We start from the raw sequence: 24,614 nt of genomic DNA on the forward strand, positions 1-24,614 counted from the left end.
GTAAATGGTTGTTTGAAATGTTCAATTTTGTTAAAATGCAACTGTCTACTAATAGCCATTCACTCACAATGTTGAATACATTAGCACTGCCAGTAGTAATCTGTAATAGTAAATATGTATTCTAATTATTCACTGGGAATTGTTCTGTGTTGTTCCAGCAACCATGAAGTAAAAATGGTGATAATTGACATGCTAATATTCAGTAATTGTTGTGTTCTAATTAAATAATCCAGCATTTCACAGACCGATGCGTTTTTTCAAGGGCTTTATAGAATGAAGCTCTGCTGATTAACAAGTCGTGGAAAGCAGGTGGCAATTTCTACAGTATACACCAATAAGTTTGCTGATATTTTCTGTTCCCAGGCACCACTGCTTTGTACCTGTTCCTAATTATGCATCCAGCCATCACCAGTAACTTCCCCAACCCAAAGACCTTTGAAGAAGTGCAGTTCTTCAATGGGAATGCTTATCACAAGGGAATTGACTGGTAAGATAGATCAAGCAAAGAGATTTTTTTTCATGAACATTAAAGTCTTTATTTGACAAACGGGCTCAATGCACATCATCTGCAGCGAAGTTAATTACTGGCTTTGAAAGGGTGAGATTGAGCTTGCATGATGATTAAATGCTTCTGCAGATTCCAAAGATTTTTAGATAATTTTGAATGGGGCAATAACATATAAAATTGTTGTGGAGATCTGCAATAACATTAGAAACCGATGTTAAGTGAAACATTGACTGGTTATTAGGGCCTGCACCATGTGTTTGGGCTGTCAATACTTTCATCGTTACTTAGAATCAAAGAGTTATACAGCACAGAAACAGACCCTTTGGCTCAACTCATCCATGCCCCCATCTAAGTTAGTTTATTTTGCCCTCGTTTGGCCAAATCACTCGAAACCTTTCCTAATCATGTGCCTGTCAGAAACAAGCCATGGACCTGTTTACATACTACATGATTCCCTGACTATCTCCCATGACCCAGGTCACCCTACTCCTTTCCCCATCACTGCATGCTCATCCACCATCCCCGAATCCCATTTTTCCCTTTTATTTCCCTTCTTTCCACTCCATCTTGTCGAGTCCCAGCCACATCCACCACCCTGGCTTTACATTTCACTCTTTGTCTTCTTTCCTTATCTAATACCTTTTAGTCTCCTTTTCATCTCTAGCCTTTATCATTTACTCCTCCAATCTGCCAATTAAACCCCTCCTCAACTTTATCAAACTATCACTTGCCACACTTTGTCCCATCCCCACCTCTCTTTTCCAGCATTCTCTCCCGCTCCATCAGTCTGAAGAAAGAGCATGATCTAAACACTGATCTAAATCATCATCTGTCCTATCCCTCCACTGATGCTGCCTGGCCAGCTGAGTTTTTCCAGTAGTATGTTTTGACCTAGATGTCGGTATTCCCTTTAAGCACACCAAGTTCCCTGGAAAATGTTTACATTGCTGAGTCATATCTGAAAAATTATATTGACTTCAAAGTGTTTGGGATTTTTAGTAAACATAACATTTAATAGTTCATAACATATTAATAAATAATAATAATAATAATGTCTTTATTTATATAGCACATTTTTAGTCAACTTGCATTGACCCCAAAGTGCTTCACACAATTACTTCCATACAGACAGGCAAAGGTGGGTGAAGTGTCTTGCCCAAGGACACACACAGGCAAAGGTGGGTGAAGTGTCTTGCCCAAGGACACAACGACAGTATGCACTCCAAGCGGGATTCGAACCAGCTACCTTCCGGTTGCCAGCCGAACACTTAGCCTATTGTGCCATCTGTCGTAATAATATAATAATAATAATATAACTATAATAATAATAATACATTTTATTTATGGGCGCCTTTCAAGAGTCTCAAGGACACCTTACAAAAATTGAGCATGTATAGGAAAAACATGTAAGGGGAATGAAATAAATAGTAGAGACATGACTAGTACACAAAGTAAAGACAGCATGAGGCAATTAATGCACAGATGAAAAGGGACGGGGACGTGGGGCTAAGGATAGGCAGAGGTGAAGAGATGGGTCTTGAGGCGGGACTGGAAGATGGGGAGGGACACGGAATTGCGGATCAGTTGGGGGAGGGAGTTCCAGAGCCTGGGAGCTGCCCTGGAGAAGGCTCTGTCCCCAAAACTGCGGAGGTTGGACTTGTGGATGGAGAGGAGACCGGCTGATGTGGATCTGAGGGACCGTGAGGGTTGGTAGGGGGAGAGGAGGTCAATGAGATATGTGGGGGCCAGATGGTGGAGGGCTTTGTAGGTGAGGACCAGGATTTTGTAGGTGATCCGGTGGGAGACGGGAAGCCAGTGAAGTTTTTTGAGGACTGGAGTGATGTGATGCCAGGATTTGGTGTGGGTGATGAGTCGGGCGGCTGCGTTCTGGACCAGTTGGAGTTGGTTGATGTAGGTGGAGCTGATGCCAAGGAGAAGTGAGTTGCAATAGTCCAGTCTGCCATATTGAGGTCTGCCATCACCAGTGTTCTAGATTAACAGTGTTTTCCACTCCTTGTTACTCCCCTCATGCGATGAGACCAGTATAGACACATCCACAAAAGTGACTACATTCCCAGGCTTAACCAGCTGTTAAAGATTGAATGAATATTTATGTTTCTGACATTTCAAAACTATTAGAAATATTCAATATGTGAGATTTGTTTTAATTTTGTAACTAATCTCTTTCATGTTATAACAGTTCCATTAGTTTGTCAGGTGATACATGGCACAGGTTGTTTCAGTAGATTTTGAAGCCCAAGTTCCTTAGCTTTCCAGTCAGCTGCTGGACTCCATTGGAAAATCTTGTGAGCAAATTTCAATAGTTACAATCTGTTGTTTTTCGCTTATTATTTTGTGACGACCAGCAAAGTACAGATTATTTGTATTCCTTGTGCAAGTTCACTGTCAGGGTATGGAATTCTCAAGTTCATACCAGGTGGAGTCCATTTCAGGAAATCTCAAGCATGCAGTTTTTGAATTTTCATCCGCTAAAGTGAATACGGTGCACAACCAGTTTCCCATAGTCAAAAATATTAATTACAGAACAGTGGGATAGAGAAAAATAATGAACAAAATTATGGTGTGAAGATCAATTCCAAAGCAGGCAACTGAAGATAGCGTATTAATAATTATCGTGGAACGGTCAAAAGCCAAATATTCAAACCATCATTAGTGAATACAATCCTGCATTTGCCATATTGATGCACTTACAGATATCCTGAATATTCAGAAAAAAATAGTGATTTTGATTCAAATATAAAAAGGATCAAACTAACATCACTTTCACTGAGAAATGTTAAGGGGTGGGAAATGTTACAGATGTTTAAGATGTGTTCAAATTAATTAACTTTGACTGTGATCTCAGAACTAAGGCTACACTAAAACTAACCGTCCTTCAACTTAGTCAAGATCATGTGGAAAAATCAGAAAATAGCAGAAAAAAATATCATGGCCAGATTAAACTATTCTGCAACATTTTACCCTTTAAAAAAACCAATTATCTGTTCCAAATGGGATTTATGGCTGCAGGGATAAGAACAGAGATAATCAGATATTATCTGGAACAATGTGGTTTCTCTGTATCCGTGACCAAGTTTGTATATGACAAAGCTGAAATGGAAATGTGGTCATTTATTTTGGGTGCATTGAACAATTTTCCTGTGTGTTTTGTCAACAAATAAACAGATACGGTAAATTCTAAAACTATATGTTTGGCAGTGTATCCATTATATCCATTCAATGGCAGTGTGTCCATTCTTACACTCTTATGAATATTGCAGTAATATGTCTGATGGCTGTCTATATCTTTAATCTAATTTAAAGCATAAAGTAGTTATTCCTTAAAGTGAGTCTTTGTTACATTCCATGGTGGATCTCCCTGATTATCGTTCACACCTTTGAGAGAAGATGTATAGAAATCCCAGAGGAATGATGTAGATCCCATTTCATAGAATTATAGCACAGAAGAAGACTTCTTGGAAGAACAATTTAGTTACTGCGTCCTTTTCCCTCTCCCCCATTTTCCTCCCTTAAGTACCCATCCAATTCCATTGTTTTCAAAGCTACAATAAAATCTGCTCCCACAAACCTTTTCAGGCTTGCCATTCTTTTAATTTGCTCATTTGTAAGGATCGCTCCTGAGTCTACTTCGGGTCATTCATTCTGCTTGCAAGTGTTTCCCAAGCCTATCCAATGGCGTTGAGGTCAAGAAGTTCATTGGATTGGGCACCTTCAGCCCTAACCATCAACTTTGTGGTCTTCTCATTTGAAATGAATGATATACAGCAATGTAGGCAATCGGTTTTATAATACTCCTGACTCCTTATTTGCTTTCTTTTCAGTAGATCTTATCCTGCTGCACGATGAGGCCAGCAGGAGGCCACACTTGCACTGATTAGGTGCTGGTTCTCATCTGGCATCTTGAAGTCAGCTCACATCCAACTTAGAGTCAGCTCACATCCAACATTGTGGTTTTCAAAAAAATGGAGTTGGATAGATACTTAATGGGAAAAAAACAATCAAAGCTACAGGGAAGAAGCAAATGGCCTGTCCCACTTGGGCGACCTAATCCGCGAGTTCTGGCGAGTTTGCCCTCGACTTATACTCGCAGCATGGTCGACACGAGGTCGTAGGAGGTCTTCGTAACTCTCCTTCATGCTCGAGAGTGGTCTCCGCGCACTCGAGGCCTCAGCTAGGTCGCGGCGTTTTTTTCAATATGTTAAAAAATGCCCGCGAGTAAAAAAGGTCGCCATGGAAAAAAACGATACTTTTTTTACTCGTAGGTTTAGTTGTAGTAGGTCGTAGTAGGTTGGCATGTTAGTCGTAGGTAATCGAGGGTAGTCGAAGGTAGTCGTAGATAGTCTTCATCATAGTCGAAGGGAGGTTGAAGGAGATCGAAGGAGGTCGTCTTCACTCTCCACTATTCGGTGTTCAATTTTCCTGGTTAGTCGTAGCTAGTCTTCAACATAATCGAAGGAGGTCAAAGGAGTTTTTCTACATAGTCGAAGGAGGTCTTCAACATGTCATTTTTTCAAACTCTTCTAAACTCGCCAATTAGGTCACCCAAGTGGGACAGCCCTTTAACTGGATTGTCCTTACAAAAAGTCTCCTTCTGTGCTACAGCAATACAATTAAATGGGATCTATATCATTCCCATGGGATTTCTATACACCTTCTCTCGAAGGTGTGAAGGATGATCAGGGAGAGCCACTGTGGAGTGTAACAGGGACTCACTTCAAGGAATAACCTCTTTATGCTTAAAATTACATTACAGACACAAACAGCCATCAGACATATTGCTGTAATATTCATTCGTATAGGAATGGATACACTGCCATAAAAGAAATACCATAGATACATTGTCAAACAAAGAGTCATAGAATTTAATGTATCTATTTGAGCAAGACGCCAGCAGCATCTTAATGGAGCATATAGAAGTAAAACAGAGGCCCAATTCATTAGCCACAAATATCCACCACATCTCCAGCAGTACATAGGCAATGAGTTATACCAGCCCTGTATCAATCTTCCTCTCACTGCAATGAAACATCCCTCTTCATTCCATGGAATTTGGTTTTAACCAACCCAGACATTGTGAGAAGAATGTAAAACTGCCAGTAATTACATGAATAGAAGTGAAAATAATTTGGTTCTGATTTGCACGTGTTGATGAAACTTCTCATTTGTTACTGGCAGCATTCTGGTGAACCCAAGGGCATGATGTCCGGAGCTATCCATAGCTGTAAACATTTACAGTGTAGGACACTCCTTCCATTGACCTCATCCTTTCTGATGTAAGAGGACATGCATTGAGTGAACAAAGTTTTCACCGATTCCAAGCCCCAACACAAACTGGCCATCGGGGCTAAATTCTGGCTATCTGTCTCCCGCTGGAATATTCACTCTGAAAATGTGCTCTTAGCTGGTTTCTGGTACTAAGGAAATTCAGGAACACTTCTTGCAAGGATGCCATCCCCTACTCTCAATTTCTCTGTCTCTGCCCACAGTCCCTTTACTACTCCATTCCCCAACGGGAAGACCTCAGGCCCTCTGGTCCTTCCTTGAACAGAGACCCCTCAATTCCCCTCGACCAACACTCTCGTCCACCTAGTTGAACTTGTTCTCACCCTCAACAACTTGTCTTTTGACACAGGTATAACTATGGGCACGCACATGGCCCTGTATCAATCTTCCTCTCATGCTTGCCTTTTTGTTGGTTATGTCGCAGTCTTTGTTCGTAACATACACTGGCACCATCCTCCAACTCTTTCTCTGCCTTATCGACAACTGCATTGGGGCTGCCTGCACCCATACAGAACTCGTTGATTTCATTAACCTCACAATTAAGTTCCACCATGCACTTAAATTCACTTGAACTATCACTGACACCTTCCATCCCATTCTCAATCTCTCTGTCCCCATCACAGGTGTCAGACTTTCCACTGATGTTTATCGTAAACTCACTGACATTCAGTTATTTGGACTACAGCTCCTCCCATCTTGCCTCTTGCGAAAACGCTATCCCATACTCTCAATTTCTCCATCTCCACCGCATCTGCTCTCGAGATGAGGCTTTCCACTCAAGGACATCTGAGATGTCCTCTTTCTTCAGTAAACATGTTTTCCCCCAACAGTTGTGGAGGAAACCCTCAACCACGTCTCCTCTGTGTCTCATTGATCTGCTCTCCCACCTCTCCCCCCACCCCATCTCATATGGAACAAGCTCCCCTTGTTGTTACCTTTAACCCCACATCAACCTCCGCATCCAACACATCATTCTCTGACATTTCCACCACCTACATGATCTCCCACTAATCACATCTTTCCCCTTTCCATAGAGATCGCTTCCACTGCAACTCCTTGTTTTGTCAATTTTCTTCCCACCCAAACCACCCAGAGCCCCCAGTAGCCCTTCCAGGTGAGGCGAATGTTCACATGCACCTCCTCTGACCTAATTTACTGTATTTGGTGCTTTTGTGGTGATCTTTGCATCAGTGAGACCAAGCATACACTAGTTGATCGTTTAACTTAACACTTCGGCTTGGTCCACCAATTCCTGATGCATCTCCCGGTTGTTAACCATTTTAACTCTTCCAATTCCTATACCGATCTTTCTGTACTGACCCTTCATTGCCAGACTGTGGCCACATGCAAACTAAAGGAATAGCACCTCATATTCTGCTTGGTATAAACATTTAATTCCCCAATTTTAGGTAACAACCTGCCCTCCCCACCCCCACTTTTTGTTCTTGTTTTCTCCTGCCTTGCCGAAACCACCCCAGCGTGCGCCCATTTCTCCTAATATCGTGCCCCCATTCCCCTCCCCCATTCCCCTCCCCCCCCCCCTCTCACCCCATCTCTTTGTAGCTGTATCCCACCTTCTGGCTTTACCTTTCGCTCCTCCTCTCTCCTTGACTCATTGCCGTCTTGGCTCCTTTTGGGCCCCTTTTGTCACCCTTTGTCTCTCATTCATCTCTGTCCTTTGTCCACCCATCTGCCAAACAAACCCCTCACCTATATTCACCTGTATCTACCTGTCACATGCCAGGCTTTGTCCACCCCCCCCCCCCCTCCTCCCCCCACCTCCCCCCCCACACACACCCACACACACACACACACACACACACACACACACACACACACACACACACACACACACACACGCACACACACACACACACACACACACACACACAAACCGCTTTTCAACCTTCATCCCCCCACAACAATGTCTAAAGAAGGATTCTGACCCGAAACGCCTATGTCCTTCAGAAATTCTGCTGACCCATTGCATTACTCCAGCACCTTGTGTTCTGCACAGATTCCAGCATCTGCAGTTCCTTGTGTCTCCAAATTCAGAACAATATTGTCTCAAAGCATTTTGCCAGTTGGTCACTTACTGTCAAACTTATTCTTATTCTATCTTTCCGATAAGGAGTGACAATCTCACACTGGTTCTCTTCAGAACAGCATCAATAGATATCATGATCTGCTTACTCACTGACTCTCAGAAACATAAATCTAATTGCTTTGTATCAAATTCTCAGTCATTCTGAAATCAGACTTCCAGTTAAACAACGTCAGAAAAATAGATCAGTCTATTATCAAAAAAACACTACATTTTTCTGTTCATAGCAAAAACACCAAATAATGAAAGGCCTAATTAGAGTGGATGTGGAGAGGATGTTTCCAGTGGTGGGAAATCCTCGGACTGGAGGGCAGCCTCAGAGTAAATGTTCACCTTTAAAATGGAGATGAGAAGTAATTTATTTAGCAGAGGTTGGTGAATCTGTGGAATTAATTGCCACAGATGGGTGAGGAGGCCAAGTCAACGGGTCTTTTTAAAACAGAGATTAAGGGACTTCCGGTGGCGTCATGGAGTAGGAAGCAGGTGTCCGCTTTAGCTCCGCTCCTGAAAATGCGCTAAAAAGCGCTAGAAATCCTGAAAAGAAAAACGGGACCGATTTAAAAACACTCACCGGGAGATACCTGACGTCGCGTAAATGACGTCATCAGAAATGGCCGCAAATTGACGGGGACACCGGTATTTTTAAATGCAAAAACGGAATTTACCGACGCTGCCCCAGACAAGACCACTAACCAGACTGCGGGTCACTCAAGAGTTGGAGAAAATAACACCTCAAACAACACCTGAAGAATCTGAGGAGGAAACTGAAGGACAAAGATTTATTGCTGCTATGGAAGGAAAAGTAAAAGAACAAGAACAATCTTTAAGAGAATCTGTGGCAAAGGACTTTGGTGAGATTTTGAATAAGGAGCTTTCCAAGCTGTCTACTCAGCAGGGAAAGTTAGAAACAAGAATGGATGCCGGGAACAATGATATTTGTGATAGAATTGGTATTCTACAGGATCGTATTGAAGAAGTAGATACCGATTTAAGAGAAGAAATTAAACGGGTTGAAGAAGGTTTCAGTAAAAAGCTGGAGCCCGTTCTCCTTACTTCAACAGAACAAAACAATGCTATTAAAGATCTGGAAACTACAACCATGGACATGTCTGAAGCGATGCAAAGAATGAAAGAAGATCTGGACCGAGTTTCTGGGCAACTGGCCAGAATGACCGACAAATGCCTTGATCTCGAAGCCCGGTCCAGATGGCAAAACTTAAGAATTGTTGGAGTGAAAGAAGGGAAGGAAACTGGAATAGACCCTCAGGTTTTCACTGCCAACTTACTTCAACAAGTATTCAGTCTGTCTGAAAGACCCAAAGTAGATGCTGCACATCGAGTTCAGAGAGCATACTCAGGGGTCGGAGCTCCACCAAGACAGATTATCCTGAAACTTAATGACATAGCAGTTCTTGAAGACATTATGAAGAAAGTGCCAATCGGAAAAAAACCTGATGTTCGAAGGAGAAAGTGTAAGATTCTTCAGAGATTGCCCGGCAGAGGTGGTGAAGAAACGTGCCCTTTTTACTAAGACCCGGCTGATTCATAAAGGAATCCCAAACCTGAGATATAGAATAATATATCCTGCCAAACTGAGGGTCACATATAATGACTCGGAGCGTTTCTTTACTGATCCAGAAGCAGCATTCAAATACGGTCAAGACTTAAAAAAAGGACACTAAAGGACAAGTAAAATGCTACGGCTTTGCTGATTTCATGGATTAAACCACGTGTTTAATGTATACCTTTTATATATTTATAAGGGGTAGATTGAGAGAATATGCTTCTTTACATAAAAAGATATACAAAAGTTGCAGATAAGATGGCCGACTAACTCGCACGTGCTAACGTCTAGACACCTTATCAGGGATGGATTGGAACTTAGCGGATAGAATGTTCAAGGCCGTCATGTTTACTAAAGAAAGATTCAAGAAACTCGAATTATGCAGTATAGAAAACAAATTAAATGGAGCGGAATGTAATAATCTACTAACAAATTATATTATCAATTATATCATTAACACATAAATAATTGTACTAAATCATTTATTTTAACCTAAAATGTAGTATCATAACCAAATAATGATTCATTCCTCTTTAAAGCTAACACTGAATACTCTAGTTAAGGTTCATTGTATCGGTATATATCAAAAATATGGTTAATCGATTTGTGTGGGCAAGTTTCCAGAAACGGTCAGGCTAAACAGACAGATAATCATCCAAGCTGGTAAGGAGCCAGTAAAAGACAGACTGAGATGAACTTGGCAGGCACCCAAGACGCGGATCCAAGACTTAGTTTTCAGATAACCCCTTCCAGCCAGATGATTCTTACTTAAATATGACGATTATTAATAAGTTAAAAAAAAAAAGTTTTTTCTTTTAAGTTAAATACAGCATTTAAACAGTAAATATCTATTTAGTTTAACCTATTAGATGAACTACTTATAGTACATGCTTGGTTGTTTTTTCTGCAAATATATTATCCGGTTCTGGCCTGTTCTTTCTCTTCTATAATACTAGTTTGTAAGGAGCGAAGCTAAATGTAATCTACATCTACGGAAGGTTACTCAAATTCATCCACCATCCAGTGGTTTCACACAGTATTTCTAAATACTGTTTTGTTCATATTATTTATGTTATTTAGCACCTTTTTTGCTTTTTCTCTATAGGGCACCTTTCTTTGGGATATACCTACAGAATTTAAAAACTGGAAGCACCCACCCAACACCCAGAAGGTTGAGTTATTGTGTTGCACCATCTGAAATAAAGATTGATTAGTAGGACTGGGTGTTACAATCCCTAAGATTTCACTACAATTGGCATTCTTGGGTATGACCACTAGGTGAATTTGCTAAAAATCAGACACATTTTCAGTTGTGTACCTCTGTGCGTCACTGGGTGTTTCGGCCTTTTGTCACAAGACACCCTCAGTCGAGGCAGGGCTTAATTATTGTTAGCCTCTAGATGGTCACCTGGCAGCCCAGAAAGCATCTTTCCTCTTAGGCCACAGCCAGTGTCGGCGGCATTGGCAAGTTCTTTTATTGCCCTCCTTTGTGCCTGCCCTTTGACTCCTCCTACTTCCCTCAGGAGCCTTGAGGTGGAACTGGCTACAAAGCCCCTGCACCCCCCCTCTACTGGACACACCCTTACCCTCCAACCTCTCTCCTCTGCCTCTGCTGCAAGGAGTTATTGTGTTGCACCATCTGAAATAAAGGAACCAATGTAAGTTACAATGCAATACGACCTTCTAAAGAAAACTGGAGGGATTACGTTTTGTAGCTGGAATATTAGGGGCGCTAATGAGCCAATCAAAAGGGGTAAGATTCTTGCCCAATTAAAATCACTCAATGCCGACATAATATTTTTGCAGGAAACACATCTTAAAGTTCAAGCTCAGACCAGGCTGAAGGCCAATTGGATCGGTCAAACATATCACTCCTCCTATCTCTCCAAATCCAGAGGTACTGCAATTATAATCCGTAAGGGCATACCATTTAAACATAAAAACACCATTGCAGACACAGAGGGGAGGTATGTCATAGTCCCTGGGGAGATACATTCTACCCCACTTACCATGGTAAATATTTATGCTCCTAACTTTGATAACCCACAATTTTTTAACAAAATCTTGAATATAATTTCTGAGCCCATTCAGCAAAATGTGATAATCGGGGGAGATTTCAATTGTGTTTTGGATCAATACCTCGATAAATCTGCCCAACAAAAGAGACATAATATAAAATCAAAATCCAGTGAACTTTTAAATACGTATATAAAAAAAACAAATATAACAGACGTATGGAGGATTGCAAACCCTGCCAGAAGAGAATACTCATTCTACTCATCAGTACATAAAACCTATACATGTATTGACTACTTCCTAGTGGACACTAAATTAATACCCTTCACAACTAACCCTAAATACCATAATAGTATCATTTCCGATCATTCCCCGCTAACCTTCTCCTTAAAACTAGAAGAAATGTTTAATAAAAAATCGTTCTGGAGGTTTAATCCTCAAATACTAAATAATCTGGACTGTTGTAAATACTTAAAACAGCAGATGGAACTATTTTTTGAGACCAATGATACCCCAGACATCTCGCCCTCCCTATTATGGGAATCTTTTAAGGCTTTTATTAGAGGTTCTATCATTTCATATCAAGCTTATCAAAATAAAAAGAATAGGATTCAGATTCAGATTCAGATTCAGAAAACTTTATTGTCTGTCGCAACAGAAAATCCTCTTTGACGTGGCTCCACATACAAACATACGGGAGCAGCGCGCCGCGAGTCGCTCACAGAGTAGCGCCCCGCCCCTTGGGTTGTCAGCAATAATAAAGAACACACAAATGGAACAATTGCAACGAGAAGAACAGATCAGACAACTTGATTTAGAAAACGCGATAGACCCAACTATAGATAAACACAACAAAAGATAGCAATATTGAAATTTAAACTAAACCAAATTTTATCTGCAAGATTTATTGGATTATTTCAAATTACAAAACAGGAACATTTCGAATTCAGCGACAAACCACACAAACTTTTAGCACGCCAGCTGAGAAAAGTTGAAAAGGACCAGACTATTCTAAAAATTAAATCAGATAAAGGTGGACTGTTAACACTTCCAAAAGACCTTAATTAAAGATTTGCCCAATTTTATCATCATTTATACACATCCAAAACATCAACAGAAAGCAGAAAAATTACAAACTTTCAGGACAACTGTAAACTTCCAACACTTAACCCGCTGGAACAAGAGGAATTAGGAGCACAGATTTCATTTAAAGAAATAGAAGAGACAATCAATTCACTGAAGAACGGTAAAACACCAGGACCAGACGGGTTCAGTAACGAATTTTATAAAAGGTTTTACGAAGTAATTTCCCCACGTCTACACAATCTTTATACTTACGCATTTAAAGAACAGACATTACCATAAACACTAGCTGAATCAACTAACATACTTATAGCCAAAAAAGATAAAGATCTAGAAGACCCGGGATCATACAGAGCAATCACCCTGCTAAATACAGATCAGAAAATACTAGCGAAAACTTTTTCAAGAAGATTAAGTAAATACGTTAACAAATTAATACATTCGGATCAAACGGGGTTTATACCCAAGAGACATTCGTTTAATAATTTGAGACGCCTTTTTAATATAATGTACTCATACAGAACTAAAGAAGACTTATCAATTATCTCATTAGATGCAGAAAAAGCATTTGACCAAGTAGATTGGAAATACCTTTTCACAGTACTGCAAACATTTCAAATAGGAGAGAATGTTATTTCATGGATAAAATTATTATATGATAGGCCGACTGCCAGAATACTGACCAACCACATACTTTCTCCGAAATTCCAGCTATCCAGGGGCAATAGACAGGGATGTGTATTATCACCCCTGTTATTTCCCCTTGTGATTGAACCCTTAGCGGAAAGTATGAGTACATCCGAACATTCATGGCTATAATACTAAACACGCCAATAATAAAATATCATTATATGCAGATGATGTAATATTATATATCACCAATTCCCAAGTTAGCATTCCAAATATATTAAATCTTATAGAGGAATTCATTTCTTTTTCAGGATATAGAATAAACTGGAACAAAAGTGAAATTATGGCAATAAAATCTCAAGAGCCTACACACCTTTTAAAATTCCCTTTCAGAATTGCTACAGAAAAATTTAAATATCTGGGTATTCAGGTAACCAGAAAATATACTTCTTTATTCAACGCAAACTTCCCACCTTCAGTTACTAAATTAAACGCTCTTATTCAATTCTGGATGTCTCTAATAGGCAGAATAAATGCTATAAAAATGATCTTCCTCCCACAAATTCTCTATCTATTTCAATCAATACAGATATACCTACCTAAATTATTTTTTTTAAATCTTGATTCTCGGATTACAAACTTTATCTGGGATTATAAAACACATAGAATTCATAAACGACATCTATGCAAACCCAAAGAAACGGGCGGATTGGCTCTCCCCAATTTCTTATACTATTATTGGGCAACGAATATTAAAAATGTAATTTATTGGCTGGATAACGCATGCCAACAGGTAGACTGGTTAATTATGGAGAGAGAGGATTGCTCGCCTTTTAATATAGGCGCGATTCTTCTCTCCCCAACAAAGTTGAAGAACACACTATCTGATAAAAATCCGATTATTCACAACACTTTACGAATCTGGAGACAAGTAAAATCAACTTTTAAACTAAGAAATTTATCTCTTCTTTCACCAATAGCTAATAACCCGTCGTTTAAACCATCTATTATAGATAAAACGTTTACTCATTGGGAAAGACTAGGAATTAAAAAACTTGGAGATCTCTACGAGATGGGAAATCTCCTGTCATTTCTGAAATTACAGTCGAAATACAATCTGAAAGGTAATCAATATTTTAGATATCTTCAAATTCGAGATTATTTGAAAACATATACCCATGACTATCAAACTCTGCTGCCAGATATATTAGACGAAGGTATGAATAGAAACTCAGTCAAACAATCTAACATCATACTTGTATAATACCCTTCTAAATATAGAAATTCCATCGTCGGACGCAATTAGAAGAAACTGGGAAGAGGAACTAGGCCTACAAATTTCCAAAGACAGATGGGAAAAAAATCTTTTATATATACACAATTGTTCGATTAATGTTAGACACATTTTAATCCAATATAAAACACTGCACAGACTCTACTACTCAAAGACTAAACTGAATAAGATTTTTTCAAATGTATCTCCTATTTGTGACAAGTGTCTACTTCAAGAAGCAACTATAACACATTCCTTTGCCTCTTGCATAAAACTACATAACGTTTGGAAAGGAACTTTTGAAATTTTCTCAAAAACATTAAAAACAAAACTGGACCCCCATACGGAACTGATTATTTTTGGAACATCAGAAGCCTGCCCTGAGCTATCAATATTTCAAAGACGTAATTATGGCCTGATAACGGCGAAAAAACTAATACTTAAATTTTGGAAAAATACATCTGCCCCTACTCTTAAAATGTGGATTACAAACATGTCTGAGACGCTACATCTTGAAAATATGAGACTTGTCTTAGCAGGAAAACCAGAGCAATATTCGAAGACATGGATTCCATTCATTGATTCATTACAAGGATAGTATGGTGCAACACAACTTCGGAATTAAACTGACTTACGGGTTGGGTGATGGGTGGGGAGAGATATGAAGCACTTTTTGTTTTTCTTTCTGTTTTTGTCTTTTTATTTCTTTACGTTTTTCTCATTTCTTTAACTTACTCACTCTTCGACTACACTTATTTGGTAGTCTAGGGGTTCTATTCTTACACATTATAGGGCCTATCCCACCAGCATGCGATAGCATGCGTTTACCGCGACCAAACGTGGTCGCTTGAGGCGTACGGCCTCGCGGGGCCAGTCCCACTTTGATCAGCGGAGGCATATGGAGTTGTGCGAGGCTGGTCCCGACATCGCGCGGGGCTCCAAAAATCTTGCATTGTCCGAAAATCCCACGCGACAACGGCCTGTCGGCCCGCAGCCGCATTGAGGCCGTATGCAGCGCCTCGACGGGCGTACGCAGCGTCTTGATGCCGTATGCAACGTCCTGATGAAGTATGCCTAGCTCGTGGCGTTGCGCGATGACATCACCGCCTGGCATGCCGTTGCGTGATGACGTCACCGCCCGACGCCGTGCGACGTCCAAATTCAGTCGGCCCGCCTCCTGCCCAGCTGATTGGTGAGTATGATGTCGGGACCAGCCCCGCACAATTCCATACGCCTCCGCGGTTCGAATTGGGACCGGCCCCGCGCGGCCGTACGCCTCAAGCGACCATGTTTGGTCGCGCTAGACGCATGCAATCGCATGCTGGTGGAACAGGCCCTTCACTTTCTCTTTCATTTCCTCTCTTTCTTGCTTTTTCTCTCTTTCTATTTCATCTTAGCTAAAAAAAAATAATTGAAGCTGTACAATAAATGTATTATGTCATATGCCGCGGTTTTTACTTTTGTACACTGCTAATAATTTTTTTTTAAATTAAATAAATAAAAAATAAAAAACCCAGAGATTAATAGATTTGTGATTAGTAAAGGAGACGGCAGGAGGATGGGATTAAGAGGGGGAAAAAAATATCAGTCATGATCTACTCGATGGGCCAAATGGCCTAATTCTGCTTCTATATCTTATGATCTATATGAGCAATGGTGCAGTCACATTCTTTAGCTTACTTTAGTGTTTTTGCCAACATTCTCATAAGGCAACATAAACCAGCTAGGATGATTCATGACTATCTAGCCGATCCATCAGCAGAGCGAAGGTACTCACCTTGCTACCAGGCACAGAAGTCTTTGCTGTGACTCTGTATTGCACCCACTGGCTTATACATCCCAAATAATGAAAGCTTGTCTCTCACCTATTTTTGTAGGTACATGAATTTTTTTCCTATCCCTTCTAATGTGACCACAGACTTTTTGTTTGAGAAGAGCGCAAACTACCTTCACTCTGAAGACGCCCCAAATCGAGCTGCTGCCCTCTTACCAAAGGTGAAGATAATTACCATTCTCATCAACCCTTCGGATCGGGCCTATTCCTGGTATCAGGTAATCCTGACCATTCTGCTTCCTCGGGCGTGCGTTCAAAGTCCCCCCGTTGAGTTAAGTTTTTGCAGGAAGCCGACTGTACTCTCTGTTTCTTGCGATGCCCACAGCACCAGCGAGCCCATGAAGATCCAGCAGCCCAGCGTTACAGTTTTTATGAGGTGATTACGGCAGGCCGAAGAGCCACCCCCGAACTTCGAGCCCTTCATAACCGGTGTCTGGTGCCTGGTTGGTACGCAGCTCATATCGAGAGGTGGCTAACATACTACCCCGCTAGTCAGGTGAGCACTTAAATGCACAAGAAGCAGCACTTTTAGTGACGTGTCCTTTGCCATTCATTTCTCAATTTGCTTTAGTAAGCTCGGCGGCTTGTTCGATCTTTTTCGCTATCTTAAATCCTACTGGCAGCCAGGAACACAGAGATAGTGAAACCACAGCAGTCCCTCCAACAGCCATTAATACCATTCCACGTTTACCACGGTAGGAAAAGTGTTTGATAGCAAGTTTGATGATGGTCAGTCCTTCCCTATCTCCACTCTCTGCCCGCCTTCCATGCTGGCATTAAATGAAGGGTAATCCTGGCACTCTCTGGCTGAGAGTGAAACACCAGACCACTTGCACTGTTTCCTTCTATCCAATGAACCTACAGGAGATTTTCACTCAGATTTTCACTCTGACCCTGGGGTGTTTGTACATCACTGTTCTTGGCCCTGATATTGATGAAAAGACAGTGAGGGTGAGGTGAAGATTAAGAAAATGAAGCTTCCAGGATAGCAAGGCCCCATGGATCATCCTGCAATTAACTGTGGAACTGCATTATCTTTGTTCTTATTGTTTAGTTATCTTGCCTAACAGACAGACTTGGTGGCACAGGTTCAGCAAGCAAAATCAGGAGAAAACATCAACAGCAAGACCCCATAATCAAGGGTATTTGGAGATAATCTCTGGGAAAACCTATGGTCAAATGTGGATTTGGAAGCTTGGATCTGGAGAAAGGAGGAGGGACTGTCACTTGTGGAAGGAGTAGGGGAGTGGGAGGTGGGCATGAAGGGTGTTTGGAGGCACCAGGATGGGATGCTTTTGGAGCAAGAACAGGAAACACTAAAATTATTCTTGAGCTGATCATGGCACCTCACATCCTGAAAAGGCCAATCACCTTTCGTGACCAGCAACGACTACCTCCACTGTCAGACAATTTGCTTCAGGCACCCTCTTCTGCAACAGGCAATTTTAAATCAGCCCTCTAGTATTGCCAAGTGGGAGATGGTATAAACTGTAGCATCTAACCATTCCTCTTGAGGGGACATTTAGATGCACTGAAATCAGCAGGGACCACTGTGTGTGTGTGTGTGCTAATCGTCGGAATGTACTCTCTCTATTTTATCCTCAAGTTCAAATTGAATGTTGGCTATAGCTTTCCTGTCTATGTGGAGAACTTGTTCTGAACATTGCCTTATTATAGTACAAGCACATGAAGGTTACTAGTTTTACACCTCCCATGTCTTTATCAGGAAAAGAAAACCAAATAAGTTTGTATTTACATACTCAATTCACAATGCATTCCAGAAAGTCAAAGCATTGATTTTAATTGGCTATGATGGTGGTAAGCGAAAATCTCATTTTAAAATTTGCCCCAAAAAGTTTGGTCTGACAGATGATGTTGCATTTTTGACGTTTTAATTTCATGATTTGAGAAGTTTGCCTCCCAAGATTCTATTACAAACAGCTTCTTCCTCACTTCTTTTATACTCTTGAACCAATCACTTCTTTCGTAGAGATGCTGCCACATATTCTTACTCATGCTCCACTTCATTTGGTTATTCCATTATTGTAGTTTTCTTATTTATTTGCACTTCGTTAGGATTTCATGACAATCGTGCACCATTCTGTCATTTTGCACACGTCATTGTATTATTGTATTTATCATTATTGCCCGTATACTCCGTGTACTTCATGGGAACAAGGAATTTCATTGCACCCTGGTGCATATGACAATAAAGTAATCTGAAACTGAACATGGCAACACACCCTCTCACAATTTATTGTCACTGGCAGGTTGTTGCATTTGGGGACAAACAAGATTTATTTTAAATCAGAGGAATAACTTGCAATGTATCTTTTCTGGAAGAAAATAAACAGTATGAATGTCACTTTAATAACTTTAGGCATCTTTAAGGCAACAATAAAGAAATTCAAAAAAAATACTTACTAATAACTATGGTTGGAATAGTCAAACCTGCCAGCCTGTCTTGTGGCATCTTTAAGTGGTGTCTTTTTGGAGGGATTTCATAAATTTAAATTAACTGCTCTTGGCCATCTGGAAAAAAACTGTGAAATTTTTTGTGTGTCAAACCTGTGGCAGTAAATTCACCGCTGCTTGCCAAAGGGAAATCTAACCTAACAGTTCAAATCTTAGCACACTTTATCAACTCCTTCACATAGTGAGAAACAGCCCACTAAATCAGAAAGCTACCAAGTGCCAGCCAGATAGATGTGGATAGTTGCTTTTTTTAAATTTTAGCGCTTGCTCTATTCTTGCGTTTTTGTTTCAATAATTCATTGTCTGGTAACAATATCTGATTGAAACTGGTTTTAGTTACACATTATAGATGGACACAAACTGAGGACTGATCCTGCTGTGGTAATGGATGGTGTGCAGAAATTCCTCGGAGTTTCCCAATACTACAATTATTCTCAAGCTCTGATGTAAGTTTACGATATGCTTCCAACTTTAATGATTAAATATTGTATCGATACTGCAGTTCCAACGCTGTACGACCCTCAGCCACCTTGGCAATGATAAACATGGGCTTATGGAACGGGTTCAGATCTATGCATGCAATCCTCTGTCAATTCCATTTTGAAAGAACAGCAAAATGCAAACAAGAATGATGTGTGATATGAATTTTATCGTGTGATTTAATGTTCTGGGGGGAAAAAATCACATTCCTTAAACACCCTTCCCCATTCTATCAGCCCCCACCAGTACTTCGCTGAAATAAAAATAGAACATGCTGGAAAACCTCAGCAGGCTAAGCAGCATCTGTGGAAAGAGAAACAGAGTTAATGTAGACACAAAAAGCTGGAGTAACTCAGCGGGACAGGCAGCATTTCTGGGGTCTGAAGAAGGGTCTCGACCCAAAATGTCACCCATTCCTTTTCTCCAGAGATGCTGCCTGTCCCGCTGAGTTATTCCAGCTTTTATGCGTCAATCTTCGGTTTAAAACAGCATCTGCAGTTCCTTCCTACACAACAGAGGTCAGGTCCAGAACTCCTTGTCAGAACTGGGAAAGAGGGAAAAGTGGTTAGTTTTCAGTAGCAGAGAAGATGGAGGAGAGTTTAGTAGAAGATGTGGAATAAATCTAAAAGGGTGAGATGGGGAGTTAAAAGCACATAATGCTCATTGTCTGTGTTGGACATCACTCATTGCAGGCAGGGAAACATGCCCAGCAAACCACTAATGGAGAGAGAAAACTTGAGCTAAAATCAGAGATGACTGTGAGAGATGGCCAGTTATGGTAGAATGAGCAAGAGAACTGCTTGAAATTGGAGAATTTACAATTGAGTCCAGAAGGCTGCAACATGCCCAGACACAGGACGAGGTGTTGCGCCCCCATGCTTGTATTGGGCACCATTTTAACTAATGGATTGGTCAGATATGGTTCAGGAAATTTTAATTTTAAACCTAAGTTTTTAAAGATTTTTTTTTAAAATCCACACATTTTGTTTTGCCAATATTGACTAAGAAGCACATCTTCTTTCTCTGCAGTGCTTTGTATCGTATCTTTGATCCTTCCTGATCTTAGTGCACTGCAGGGTATCCTTTTCTGGTCAGTACCAATTTTTAGTACTTTCTCGATCAACAGCATTTTTACAAATCTTTTTACTCAATTCATCAGTTTACAAGGCGAAAGTACTGCCAGGGTTGTACTACCGAGACAAAAGTACAGCCGAGGCAGGTACGACAGTGGCATTTAAGAAACTTTTAGATCGTCTGGTGGATATGCAGCAAATTGAGGGATATGGATCATGTGCAGTCAGAGAAGATTAATTTAACTTGGCACTGGATTCACCATGGACATTGTGGGCTGAAGGATCTGTTCCTTTGCTGTACTTTTCTGTGTTCAAAGCTAGTTTCTCTTCATATTGTAATTCTATTGTTAAGTCTGTTCCTCTTGGGTTCTGGCATGGTCTGGGTGGGCATGAGAAATGTTCACCAACCAGGCAGTCCATGGGGCTGGATTCCTTATAGTTCTAGATGCCAGCATTGCCAAGATAAACAATCCAGCTGCTGTTAGTTTACACAGAAATAAAAAGTCATTACTCTCACCCCATCATGTTTATTTTGTTACATTGAATTCCCAAAATTACAATGCATGACGTATGTCCTATAAGGGTGTAATTTTGAGAATTCAATGTTACAAAATAAATTTTATTCTAGCTCTTGAAATAGTTCTCTAAACTGTAATAAAAACCTTGGAAGGTAAATTATGACAGAAAAAAAAGATTAAAAATGTCAAATCAACAAGCAGAAGTATTTTTAAACTGAGATATAAAATGACAATTGAATCTGCAGAGGGTCGACTCTAAAAAACAATTGTGAATGTTAACTGGAATTGTTTAACTTCTACAAGATTTGCCATTTTAAATACCGGCCAACTTTGAATACCAACTGAATATATGGATTTTATCGTTTAACCAATTAAATGCACCTTATGTAGAGGACATTTTCTAAAAAGATTTTATATTAAAAATGTACAGATTAAATAGATGAAATATGAGTATGCAATAAATAGTGATGCCATTCTCTAAATGTGGATTTAATTACATGTTGTTTTGAAATAGATTTATGTGTTGCTTTTCTATTAGCTTTTAATGTAGATGTTAACCTTGTGGACATTACATAGTTCAATTAATAATGGCTGCATATGGGTAAGATGGTGTCTTGTGAATTTCAGGTTTGATCCACAAAAAGGCTTCTGGTGCCAGTTGCTCGATGGAGGGAAGACAAAGTGTCTGGGGAAAAGCAAAGGCAGGAAATATCCAGCAATGGATGTAGAGGTATTTCTCTTTAATCCTGGTATAGATTTCACACCACATTGACTTGTTTTATTTTGCTTTGTCGCTCCATGAATCCTCATGGAAGGAATCTCCATTCCTCTAATAACGTGCACTATTTCTCTTTCTGTAAGCACCCAATGGAAAATTGTGATGGGTGCTTGCAGTTTTCTGATGCACTGTATGTGAGGACTTTAAAATCTCCCTTTTTATCAGCAAATCTACTCTCTGCTTTAAAAATGCCAACATCCAGCTTGCACCAAAGACCAGGGGTTGAATATGAAAAAAATAATAAAGCATATTATTATTAATAAATAAATAAATAATAAAGCATATTTGCATGTATTAATTTCTGTTTCACTGTATATTGGTATTGCACCTTTAGGAAATTATTTGGGTCGAGAACTACTCCTGTCATAGTGTATTTTAGTAAAATGTGCACGGGTTTGCTAATTTAAACATACTGAGCATTTCAAATGACTCAATTCATCATTTCATCTTTCAGATTCAGCTGGCCAGATGTTAAGGACCTTTTGCCAGCTCACACCTATCCCCAGGGTGGAATAGATTGGAATAAAATTAAATAGTTTGGATTAGGCAGGAAGAAAGAACCAACTACATGTTGAATAAATAAATAATGTGCAACATTAAAAAATATGTAAGAATAGAAGCAAATTTGTGACCTCAGGTCAAGCATAATTACCATATTTCAATGTTTGTAGTTGATTTTATTTACCCTCAAGATGCAGGCATTGCTTGTATGAGCAACATTAAGAGATACAAGGAACTGCAGATGCTGGAATCTTGAGCAAAATACAAAGTGTGGCTGGAGCTCAGCAGGTTAGGCAGGGAATGAATAGACAATAGACAATAGGTGCAGGAGTAGGCCATTCGGCCCTTCGAGCCAGCACTGCCATTCAATGTGACATTGGCTGATCATCCCCAATCAGTACCCCTTTCCTGCCTTCTCCCCGTATCCCCTGCACTATTTTTAGGAGCCCTATTTAGCTCTCTCTTGAAAGCATCCAGAGAACCTGCCTCCACCGCCCTCTGAGGCAGAGAATTCCACCGCCCTCTGAGGCAGAGAATAGGCAAGGTTTTGAGTCAGCAACTTTTTTTCAGATTTGTCTGGCCTATCTATTTATGATCTGCCTCTTGTTGGCTTGCTAGGGGAGTAGCATCACATATTGGCCTGACCAGTGAAAGATGGCAGATTTACTTCTCTGAGTAATTGGTGAGCTAGTTCAATTTTGTTTTGACAACCTGACTTCTTCAAGGTCATTTTGTTCTGCTATCAATTTTAAAAAAAATCTCTTGGCAATGTGTACTTAATTAAATTGTCAGACTTTGTTGGTGGAACTTTGATTTGCATTCTTTGGATTTTTGATCCAGGCATATGAATTACCAGTCTGATATTGTATGCACTACACTATCGTATTAACGTATTAAGGTAAATAAAGGTTTTAATAACATAGACACTGTATGACTAGGATAATAGCATTGTTTTCAGCGTTCCCTGCACAGGGATAAAGTAGAAAGCCATGTTGATCCAAGGCAAAACTTTCTGGAAAATTCTGGCTGTTTGTAGATGCTGAAATGTCTTGGAACTGCTAGGAAGTGTGGTGGAGAGGTCACAAATGGATTTCCATTCTGATTCTGCCAGGGCATTTGAGTTCAAATTCATTAGGCTGCCACTGGAGGCCACCTCAAAGCATCATTGAATGTCCAACACAGAAAGGAGTGAGAAGACAAAGCTGACTGCTCTGAACAGAATATTCAAATTTATCAACTGCAAGATATATTTTGTTTGATAGTCAGCAAGTCAGTGATCATTAGAAGGACCTCTGAGGATATCACCAAAAGTAAATTAGGTATCTGCTAACCTGATAGTGAGGTCAAAGTGAGTGCTCCTGTTACTACCAACTGAGACCCTGGATTGCAACTGGCCACTCCATGATTTACAAAGCCTAAGAAACCCTGGCGAGGTTGTTGCCATATACTACGCTCTCTATCTCTTTCCTGTGCTCTGATTCATCCTTGTTTAAGATCCGGCCCACAACGGTGGTTTCATCTGCTAATTTATAAATGGGAGTTGGAGTAGAATTTGGCCACAGTCATACATGTATTGGGAGTATAGTAAGAGGCTGAGAATGCATTGTTGTGGAACACCGATGTTGTGAATTATGGAGCATGTTTTGTCGCCTAACCTCATTAATGACGGTCTATAGGTCAGGAAGTCAAGCTTCCTGTTGCAGAGGGGGAGCTGATCTCTAGATCCAAGAGTTTGGAAAAGACGCAGCAGCGGTGGCCTTGCAGAAGGGTCTCGACCAGAAGTGTCACCCATTCCTTCTATCCAGAGATGCTGCCTGTTCTGCTGAATTACTCCAGCATTTTGTGTCTATCTTTAGTTTGGAGAAGAGTTATTTGTGATTATGGTATTGATGATTGTCTTCTTCGGGTTCATTCTCTGGAAGGCTAATCTGCCATCTGCGACAGTCACCATGGTACAAGTGCACCAAAGGCTGTAGAAGTGGATGACGTAATTCCACCGGCCTTCTGTTCGAAGCTAGCATAGAATGCATTGGAGGAATGTGTTGTCACCTGCAATACTGCCGAGTTTCACTTTGTAGCCCGTTTTAGCATGCAGACCTTGCTACAATCAACGGTTTGCTTTGAGTTTATATTAAGACTCTAACTTGGTCCTGAATTCCTTAATTGCATCCTATATTATTTTACAAAGGTCATAACTAGATTTATTGTACTACTCTGGATTGTTTGAATTGAACATTGCAGACTTCACTCATGCTTCATCCATGGTTTCTAGCTGGAGAACACTCATACTGACTTATTTGGCATGTAGTCCTCTCCATACTTGCTCATGAAGTCAGCGACGGCAGTGGCACACTCATTTAGGTTGGCTGCAGACTCTTTGGATATTGACCAGTCCACTTAGTCAAAGCAGTCACTAAGGATTTCATCTGTTTGTTCAGGCCAGCACCATACGACTTTCTGTACCGGATCCTCC

The 24,614-nt window shown here is 40.4% G+C and overlaps 1 protein-coding gene across 4 annotated transcripts in view; it reads left to right on the forward strand.

The window, feature by feature from the left end:
* The window catches only part of ndst3 (N-deacetylase and N-sulfotransferase 3), an 873,812-nt gene that overhangs the window by 836,492 nt on the left and 12,706 nt on the right, over window positions 1-24,614 (forward strand). For 3 of the 4 annotated variants that reach the window (XM_033023461.1, XM_033023460.1, XM_033023462.1), the window contains 5 exons: window positions 364-487; window positions 16,360-16,534; window positions 16,642-16,812; window positions 19,128-19,237; window positions 21,490-21,592. In XM_033023461.1, the coding sequence (XP_032879352.1) occupies window positions 364-487; window positions 16,360-16,534; window positions 16,642-16,812; window positions 19,128-19,237; window positions 21,490-21,592 (683 nt within the window). The remainder of the gene's footprint in view (window positions 1-363; window positions 488-16,359; window positions 16,535-16,641; window positions 16,813-19,127; window positions 19,238-21,489; window positions 21,593-24,614) is intronic. The other variant, XM_033023463.1, reaches the window with a different exon arrangement.

This window comes from Amblyraja radiata, chromosome 1, assembly GCF_010909765.2.
Source record: "Amblyraja radiata isolate CabotCenter1 chromosome 1, sAmbRad1.1.pri, whole genome shotgun sequence".
NCBI lineage: Eukaryota > Metazoa > Chordata > Chondrichthyes > Rajiformes > Rajidae > Amblyraja > Amblyraja radiata.